The 10,560-nt window shown below is 39.5% G+C and overlaps 1 protein-coding gene across 12 annotated transcripts in view; it reads right to left on the reverse strand.

Annotated features, from left to right (window-relative positions):
• Positions 1 to 10,560, reverse strand: part of Axud1 (AXIN1 up-regulated 1) — a 73,443-nt gene that overhangs the window by 21,917 nt on the left and 40,966 nt on the right. For 6 of the 12 annotated variants that reach the window (XM_045756059.2, XM_069307637.1, XM_045756056.2 and 3 more), the window contains 5 exons: positions 7,162 to 7,302; positions 2,466 to 2,695; positions 1,896 to 2,012; positions 725 to 904; positions 206 to 547 (listed from right to left, as the gene is read on the reverse strand). In XM_045756059.2, the coding sequence (XP_045612015.2) occupies positions 206 to 547; positions 725 to 904; positions 1,896 to 2,012; positions 2,466 to 2,695; positions 7,162 to 7,302 (1,010 nt within the window). The remainder of the gene's footprint in view (positions 1 to 205; positions 548 to 724; positions 905 to 1,895; positions 2,013 to 2,465; positions 2,696 to 7,161; positions 7,303 to 10,560) is intronic. The other 6 variants (XM_069307634.1, XM_069307639.1, XM_069307636.1 and 3 more) reach the window with 1 other exon arrangement.

Raw genomic sequence — 10,560 nt, forward strand, 5'->3', positions numbered from 1 at the left:
TTGAAAAGTTATAACAGATACTTAAAATAATGGTAATGCATGCTTCAGAACATCAAATATCAAACAAAACACCTTCAAATATATAAATGAATTTGTGCAATGTTAAAACTTTATAAAGTATAAAAATGTTCATATTTCCTAATATACTATACTACACAACTACACAACTACCAAACATTCCCGAATGATCTGAAGGAGTGTTTACCTCAACAGAAGAGTTGAATTTGTGGATGTCAGTGACGGCCAGTCCACTTGTTTCCCTCCCACCCTCAAAGAACGGCAGAGTTCCGCTGGCAAGGCTGCTCCCACTGCTACTAAATCCATTAGGTGGTGGTGATGAACTAGTCAGCCATTTGACTCGTTGCTGATGCTGCCACTGCTGTTGCTGTTGGTGCTGTTGCTGGTGATGCTGACGTTTCTCTATCTCTAAGCGCATCAGTGTGTGGATGAAGTGAGTGCGCACACGAATAGGATTGAACTCTATTCTTCCATATGCATTACCACAGCCCTCTCGAGAACAGCCACAGGGAAAGTTGTGACGGTCAACCTGAAAAAGAGCAACACTAGAGCTCAACTCTTGATACTATACTACTACTTATTCATTATTTATCTAATTACATACAGGTTTTAAACCCTATGCTGATCATAATTGTCTATATGGTCAACTTTTGGGAGACAGGGAGATAAAGTATTTGAACAAAGCCCAAAAAATTAATTGACTAACCTGACATTTGATGCCAGCCTCAGCACACTGGCAAGTGTCAGGGTCACAGTAAACTTTGCATTGACATCCACACATCTCTCTTGACATCCTGATATCCTTGCATTCCTCTTTCTCGAGACCCTCAATGTGACAGATTCCAGCCTGGCGTAAGAGAGCTCGGCGCTGACGGATTGGTAAAGGCTGAGGATAAATAGAGCAAGAAATATTTGGTAGAATGATTAATGATTTTTACCTGGCACCAGATTTATGTAAATCTTTGAACCCCTATGTGAGTAATAACAAATTATATATTTTTTAATCACTGTCAATTGAGGAAGGAACAATATTTCTGATATTTTGACCATTTAAAGCCTATTTAAAAGGTATAGATATGGGGGTGGGGTTGATATTTGATAGGTAGGGGTGGAGTGAGTATATTGTGGGTGGGGTGGGTAAATGGTCGTTGGGTGGGGTGGGTAAATGGTGGGTGGGAGTGAGAACAGGGTTGGTGTTATGTGCATAGAAATAGTCACTCCCTGTTCACTCTCACTCTCACCCATTGTTCTCACAGGAAGTGAGAACAATGGGTGGTGGGAGTCCATGGGTATTTGTTGACTGGGTAGATGGGTGTTGGTGGGCCACCAACATGGTCGGGTGGGTATTTATTTGTGGGGTGGGGGAGGGGATAAGCATTTGAGTGGGCACAGTATGGTTTATAAATGAGGTTTAAGTGGAGGTGTGGATAAGTATGCTTCCTAACTGTGCTTATGGGAGGCAAGTTCTAGTGCTTGGACCCTGATTTACTGCCACTGTGCTTGACGAATTTATATCTCCTGACATTACAAGTCATACATGTTCTTGAAGCCGTCTTGCTTTACATACAGCAGTTCTTTTAATTGACAACACTTTTACTTCACCATGGCTTGATTTGTAACAACTCGTCAACTAATGGTCTACTATAATTTCTCCACGAAGTCCACTTACGTTAAATAATAATTAAACATATTTCTTATGATATTTACCTTACACTCTAGTATTCCTGCTTTATAATTAGCAACTCTCCCTTACAGACATAATTTACAATCATTACCTGGAGAGCAAAATATGAAGTGAACCAATGTTCACAGCTGACCCACTTGCCTAATGCATCACAGCCTCATGACACTATCAAAATAAAGCTAAGAAGTCTTACTTGAAGAAAATAGTAGGAATCGGCATCCAATTCTGAGTCAGAAAGATCACTGGCCTCCTCACTGTTTTCCTCGCTGTCCTCTGAACTACTGCCCCGACTGCTGCTGTCTCTTCGCTCCTGCAATAACACATTAACATTAGAAAATGTAGCTTCTTGAATTTTCCGATACAAAACCATATGCTGTAAAACCTTAATAGGTACAGTGAGTACCTATTTACAACAAGAAAGACTTGTTTTCTGCCTAATACATTCCAATCATGTTAACTGATCAAGATTGGATATATATCTTAATATGTAAACAAAAGTTCACTGGTAGGGTTCGCTGTTCAAGCTCATAATTCATATCTGACATTGTAGAGATAATCTGAATGGTGTGTTGTTGTGACTGCCAGTGTAAGGTCAGTGCAAGTGCTCTACAGGCTATATTCATCTGATGACTTGTGTTCTCCCATGATATAAAGTTATAGATAGGGCCTACTTATACCATCTAAGTTTATATATTATATACTGTAATACTGTAAGTATACTGTATACTTTTTGCTCTATGAACAGATAACTCTGAATACAGACCCTTGCCGTTCGTTGTTGTCGTAATCTCATGAGATATTCCCTGTGTGCCCTTCTCTGTTCCACTGCATGTTCTGCCAAAGAAAACTGACGAATATGTGAATGTCGGCGCGACATTCCTAATGAGGAGCCACCTTGGGAGGGAACACATGTGAAGCCTTGTGACCTGGGAAAGTAGAAAACTGTCACACCTTCAAACTGGATGCCTCGTTTACACTTCGGTGGTGTTGCTTCTGGAAAATGAAGAAAAAAAACAAAATTAATAATTTTATATATAGCCCTGTACTGTAACACATACTGTACATCAATGATTTGATACTCAAACGATGTATGTCATATACATATAGTATCTACGGTACTTTGCTACTTATCTTTGCTTCTGAACCTTCAATTCCTCTCAAAAACTCCTATATACCCAGCAACTGAAAACCTTCAAATCTCGTAGGCAAGATCCATTTTCCTCTCCAGACCGCCTAACGCATTCCTCCGCCTTCTGTTCCATTACAGTACAACCTCGATTTCGTGAACTATGTTGGAGCAACCCCGATATGTTGCAACTGTTAATAAGTTTAATTCAGTTATTATGCACCTCATGCCCATCTTATAGGCATAGTGGGAAAAGGTTACAGAGGTACATAATGGACTCAGGGACTGAACCCCACAATTCAATTAGCTAACCATCACAATCTTGATGAACTAGTTACAAAACTCAATGCACATACGTCACATCAGCAATGGACTTGAGACGAACCACACATACAGTTTCTAAATTAAGCAACTGACATGTGGAGAGCTAGTGTCACAATTGATATGTTTGTCCTGCACAACGCGCCCATCCAGTGGGCAGTGGTGGATATGTTACAATCACTCAGTTACTACCTACAGTTAGCAAACTGGGGATATTTGTTGCACTGGAGATGCTTTCTGGCTGCTTTTTTGTTTTAAAACGAAACTACATTGCTATGTCTGTTTATTTCTCCTAATTTGCCTAAAAAAAAAAAAAAAAAAAAAAAAACAAAAACAAAAACATAACTGGAACCATATAAAGTGCTACCATTCATATCCTAGTATTTCCCATACACTATGGGCTAATTTCATCGAGCAATATTTAAATTTCAACCTATCACTTGATTAACTACCACTAGAACATGTCTAAAGATTTCACCACATCTAACTAATTTCTCCATGCTCCAGCTTCAAAACCTCATTTTCAAAGGCAGCAGGGAACATTTCACTGACAAATTTCAGTTTCAGTCGATTCTATAAGGAATAATCTCCAGCAGGTCCTGGCTGTAAAGAAATTTCACCCTCATTGCCAGTAATTCTCAGGAACTAGTCCCTTGAATCTTTTGTAAAGATAGGGGGGGGGGCATAATACCAAAATGGTGTAAATACAGTTCAATATATTTCATCACCAGGGGGGAAGATGAAGCAAGGGAAGAATTATCTCCTTGGAGAACCATAAATGTTGATCTTTCTGATGCAGATTACTTATTTCTATTGTTACCTTTTTCACTGCAAAGCCTTCTGATGTTTAGGTTAGTCTTTAAGTTCAGGTAAGTACACATCTGTGTAACTGAGACACACACTGTGCTCGGCCTCCCTGCTGCTCAGAGGACAGTAAGGTGCCAGTTTCCTCCTCTGAGCCAGTTCTTGGTGGGCGCCGTGGTTTCGCTTCCTTTAACATGAAACTGCAGTTATGGCTTTCCCAAAGTGAATTAGTACTCTTGGTCTCTGATGATCAATCTTGCTGTCTGTCACTGCCTGTTGGGTTCAGGACCATGCTCATCCTTGGGAATGGGACATGTCATCATAGATTTCTACTTTAGTGAACAACCATCACAGTCAACAGCTGCTCCTCAGGATTGGACCTCCTAGTTCTGTTTTTTGGCAGTTCCTTTTGGTCCAGCCTGTGAGGTGATGGACTTTGTTGTTCTTTGAGGAGGAAGTTGAGCATTTGGTGTAGTACACTTGTGCCAAATACTCTCTTTCCCATTCTGATGTGTCTGCATCGGCTGTCTTGTTGTAGGTCCATACAGCCACTTAAAGATGAATTTTAAATTTCCTAACATACAGAACCCAGAGTCAAAAGAGTAAGATCTGGATCCACTGTGAAAGCCTCAGTCCTCCAGGGTGCTGTACTTGCCCCAGTATTTTTCTTCATTCTTATATCAGACATAGACAAGGATACAAACTACACCAGCATATCATCCTTTCCAAGTGACAAGGATTTTTCATGAGTATACAATATATACACAAAAAGCTTTCAAACTAATGACAAATATTTCTTTAGATGGGAAATAGAAAACAGGATAGAAATAGAATGGGCCAGAGAAAACTATGCTATTTAATGAAGACAAGCTCTAGTTCCTGCACTATGGTAATAAATACACAATTAAGTCAGCAACCACTTATAGAACAGTCTAATCGCACTAAAAAAAAAAAAAAAAAAAAAAAAAAAAAAAAAAAAAAAAAAAAAAAAAATGTGAAAAATCTTAGATTTTGTTAGAAGACTTTACTTTTAAAGAATACAAAGTAGCTGTCACAATCAACCACAAGAAAATAGACAGGCTGGATAAAAAGAACCTAAAGGTCAAATCAATGACGGTACTTTTTAAGACACTAATGGTGACTAAGGTGGAATATTGTTGTACACTAACAGCCCAATTCAAAGCTGGAAAAGTTACTGACCTGGAGAATGTGCAGAAACTTTGCTACCCAAATCCATGCCATATTGGTATGTAAATTATTAGAATTGCCTAAAATCTCTCACTCTGTATTCTTTAGAACACAGGTGAGAGATGTACATAATTTACTCCTGGAATGTATTAAGAGGAATTGGGTCCAAATCTGCACATGGAAATAACTCGGAGAGACGGGGAGGCATGGCTGTACGTATTTGCAAAATACCTCCATTGTAATGAAGAGTTGCAATGGCTATACTGTACTAAAAGACAATTCTAATAAATGCTCAAGACTTGTCAATATCCTCCCTCTAAACATAAAGGGCATAACTGCCTGACCCTCTCACAGTGTTTAAATGGAAACTGGGCTAACACCTCCAAAGGATACCTGATTAACTGGGCTGTAACTCATACACCAGATTGTAAGAAACTGAGTTTAACAGTCTGGTTGACCAGCCTGGTCATAGATTGAGTTACAGGGCATTGATCCTTAGACCACATGAAGGCAAGTATCAATGATCATTATGTGGTCAATGTGAATAACTCCAGATACAAAAAATTACAGATTACGATAATGAATTTTAGCCTCGGTGCAGAGTCAAGTGAAGAAATAAAGCCCGAACTTGTGATCACTAATCTTTGTTAGAAGTAATGTGCTATTAGCCATGTATTAATATGTTGCGTGACTATATTTTTAACTATATAACCCATTAGCATACATCATTACTGCCTGTCTGCTGGGGATTCAGTTAGCAAGAGATTTCTAAAGTAGTGTTCTAATAATCTGACAACTAAACAAGTGGGATTAGAGAACTATAATTACCTTAGTTTATTGTGAGCATTCAACAAACTAGGAACAGCTGAGATGGTGTATGTACTGTATTAGTGTTAAGCAGGCTAATGAAAACAACAAAGGTAGGAGTCCATCATAGTTATCCAGGTCACGAGTGGAGGTTATAACAAGGTTTTTTATCTTCAGCTGATATAAGTTTACTCTTGTTACTCAGGCAATTACTTAATTTTTAGGTGACGAGGATATGGGAACAGTGGAAATAAGCCGCCTAATTCCTGTGGAGGAATAAGAATAATCCCAACTGAGTTAAAGGATGTGCATAAGGGTTGCAGGTTGCAGCATATGGGGTGCATAATCAAGAAAGAATCATCATATAATGTATATGGAGCATTTAAATCTATTCTATAATCTAGCTTTGGAATAGTAAGTGATGTTTGAGTTGAATGTGATGGTGAATGAGCAAGTATGAGTGAGTGCTTACCTATCAATGACTATGGGAGGAGCTCTAGCGTTTTATGCCCCGCCTCCTGGTTGTTCATACCTGCTGTGCTAATTACCCTTCTCAACATTAACGTTTCCATCATAAGTCTTTTTAAGGTTGTGGATGGAATTGGCTTCAACAACCTTTTCCTTCAATACATTCCACTTGCCTACCATCCACACAGGGAATGAGAACCTGACAGGAGAAGTCAGGTTCATCTCTAAGTCCTAACATCTCCAATTGCAAATTCAGCTTCCACTGATGCCCTCTCTTGTCCTACCCCTTTTTAATTTAAATAGGGATCCTATATCTACTGTATCTATCCCCCTTCAAGATCTTGCACACAGTTATCATATCCCCTCTGTTTCTTCTCTCCTCTAAGATTGTGTGACAGTTCTCTCAACCTGTCCTCATAGACGAGGCCTCTCAATTCTGGTACTTTCTCAAGTTTCTGTGTAATGCTTCACAAGGTTCCTGGTTCCATGCTGGAGCTGCATACTCAAGTAATGGTCTCACATTAGGAAGTGTGTATGGATGTGAAAAACCTTCTTTTTTAGATTCTTAAATGACATTTTTATGGTTGCTAACCTCCCATTTGCTGCTGTTATCCTGTTCACACGAGCTTTTGGTGTTAGTGTTGAGATTATATACAGTATACTCAAATGTCTTTCTCTTGCAGTATTGTTTCTTGTAATTGCCTTCCCCTTATGGTGTAGTTAAATACAGATCTATCTCCCTTACCCATTTTCATTGCTTCAATGCACTTATTTGGATTGAATTCCAGAAGCCATTCACCTGCCCACTCCTGAAGTTTGTTAATGTCTTCTTGCAGCACCCTGCAGTACTTTTTAGTTCTTACTCTCCTCATTAACTTTGCATCATCTGCAAACATTGACATGTATGAGCTCACCTCCTTTGTGAGGTCATTTACATAAATTAAAAACAGCAATGGTCCTAGAACTATGACCCTATCTTTCCTGTCCATCAAGTACAGTACTTTTGTACCCAGTCCAGTGCATTTCCTGTTGTCCCTGCTTGTCTCTCCATCTTGTGTATTAGTCTAGTCACGTGAATCCCCTGCATAGCAGTGGAACTGCCTTTCCTACTCACCCTCAATGCCTCTGTACTGGAAGTTCACCTCTACACCAGCCCGGATGAGTCATCAGTCCTGCCACCTCTCACCTCTCCATACCCCCCCAGGGTATGGCATGACCTGGTATGACTCTGTGGCAAGCTGAGCACCTCCGCTAACCGGTAGTTTGCCATCACAAACAAGCAGTTAGCCACCTTCAACTAGCAGTGGGGAGCCTCAACACAAAGGCCCCACCAGCCACAAACTAGCAGTTTACTAGTAGTGCTTGTTACCACCTTGCGTCAACACCGGATGAGTCATCACCACCAGACTATATAAAGGGCACCGCCTCCCTACAGAGCCAGTCTCTCTCTCAGTGCTCTTGGATCACCTTAGCCTCCTGCAACGCCATCTGCCCTCAGCCTACGTCATGTGCTGGATGTTGTAGTGGTATGGTAGTTGTCTTCAGCAAACCAGTATACTTTTGTATTAGATTTAAACTTTCATTTACTTAATTTTATTTGTTCTACAATAACAGCCAAGTGTTCTCGGGTGCCATTTTTGTTCATTAATACCCAGTATTTCAGTAAATTGTTTTATTATTTATTTGACAATTTTCATTTGTTTCCACCTGCGACAAACACTGCAAGGGCCAATAGCAGCATTTTTTGTTTATTTGTGTGATGGAGAGCCCTACCACCTTGGTTCAGTATAGTTGCGATACCACAACCCGTCACAGTCTTTTGTGAAGAACTGTTTCAAGAGCATTTTTGCAGTCTAGGAAGATGCAGTTTACCCATCCTTTGTTCTCTAACTTATTTTGGTGAACTTGTCATAGAATTCAATCAAGTTTGTTAAGTATGATTTTCCCACTCCCTGAATGTGTGTTATGCTTCTGTTATAAAATTTACTTTCTCCAAATGTTCTACAGCCCTTTTTCTGGTGACGTTTTCTAGAATCTTGCATGGAATGCATGATAATGACACTGGTTTAATTTTAGCGTTTATATCAGTCCCCCTTTCTTAAATATTGAAACTACATTTGCTTTTTCCAGATTTCCAGTACTGTAGCTCTCCCATCTCTAGTGTAGTGTTGAACACTATACTTAATGGAAAGCAAGATCCCTGCAGCTTCCTTCAGTAGCCACTGATATTTGGTCTGGTCCAACTGCTTTTGTTACATCCAGCCCCTCCAGGTGTCCTTTTACCTCTTGTACATTAACTGTAATTGCCTAGTGTTGTTTCTGGTTGTCTGTTGTCATCCCTACTTGGACACCAATCTGGTTCTGGTTTGAAGACCTGCAAACCGCTTGAGTTCTTCACACATTTCTTTGTCATTCTTCAAGAGTGATCAACCCCTGTCCCCACAATCTAATCACATGATATCGTGCCATTGTTTTTCTTGCACATGATTTTCTTGCATATATTTGCTGATTTTCCTTCCATTTTGATTTTCCACTGAACCTTTTGCAGATACAATAATCCCTAATCCTCCTGTAATCCCCTATTTTATATTCTCACTTGCCCCTTGCCATTTTTCCAACTTTCAGTTTTACAATGTTATCAATATGATACTGAAGTGGTCACTGGCTCCTAATGCTACCTCATATTTTAAGTTCTCTACATCACATTAATTTTGGGCAAACACCAGGTCTAGGGTAGCTGGTAGATCACCTATTTCTCTTGTCAGCTCCTTGATATGCTGCCATTGGAAGCGTTTGTCTGTAGTGTCCATATATCTTGCTCTCCATGTTTCATTTCCTCCATAGGAATCCTTTGTTGACTAATCTATTTCCCTCTGGTTAAAATCCCTAAGTATTTAAGTACTGAGATCTATACTCTGGCTCTAATTGCCACTGTATTTAATTTGCCTTTTCTAATTGCCACTAATTGCCTTTTCTATTATCTTCAGGCATAATTTGTTGCATTTATCATTCCTCCATTGACCTTTCTGTTGTTAATGAAGGGTTGTAAATTGCACCTACCACTATCTTTGTACTGTTCTCACTGTTATCATACCTAGTATAAAATCCTTCTGGTTGGCTACCTCTGGAATCTCTATCTCCTCAAACCAACCATGTTGGTGTTTCAGCAGGCCTATTCCTCCTACCCACGTTTATCTCCTCTTTTCTTACTTTTTTCCATTGGGAAAATTGCATCTATTACATTCATCAGTTTTGTCTGTAATTGGAATGATATTAGGATTCAGTTCTGCCACCTGTTCTTGCAACTTTACTCCTTTATTTGTAATGCCATCTGCATTTGAATAGCAAATGTTTATACTATTTATGTCTACTGGGTTGTTTTGTTTCCTACCAGGATAGATTCTCCATTTTGGCTAGTCCACATCTGAAGGGTGGCATTTATGAGTGTTGGTTTAATCACACACTCATTTCCCTGAGCTTTTTCTTCGCTAGTGACATTAAGCCCAATTTCTTGCTCTACCTAATTATCCTCCTGCTCTGGTCTAACTTCTTGCTCCCTCCAAATTCCATTTCTTGTCCTTTTTTTACCATTTTTTTTTTGCTTTTCCTCTCTATTTCCCTTAGTTTCCCCTTTCTTCCTTACTCATGTCCCAATGTACATTTCAATGTAGTCAATGTACATTTAGGCGTATCTTCCCACATCCCTTAAATCTTATCTTGCCTGCCAGTACATACTTCACAGGAAGATTTCTTTGGAAGGCAACCTTCACTGGTCTGTTGGATTCTCCCTATTTTACGTTTTTTTTTTTCTTGGGTTGGCCTACCTGCTTGCATTTTCTCTAGGACTTCTTTTATTTCTTTACTCTCCATTTCCTGTCTCCTGGCTTGTGGCCCCCACTGGTTCTGTCAGGTTTTTTATTACCAATTATTCTCTTTCCCATTCTTGTTCATTGCAATTCACTGTACCTACTTTGATCTAATAGCCTATATCATTGTTGCTTTTATTATTTGCCTTGCCTTTGACCTTTTGGCTACTTCTGCAAAGGTCATTGGTGGTTCTTGACCCCCATTGTTCTGTCACCTTTTCCACTTTTTGTAATCTTTATGCTGCTTATCTAGTGGCATCCTTTGCATTTTTACCCTC

Source organism: Procambarus clarkii, chromosome 60 (genome assembly GCF_040958095.1).
Source record: "Procambarus clarkii isolate CNS0578487 chromosome 60, FALCON_Pclarkii_2.0, whole genome shotgun sequence".
Lineage (NCBI taxonomy): Eukaryota > Metazoa > Arthropoda > Malacostraca > Decapoda > Cambaridae > Procambarus > Procambarus clarkii.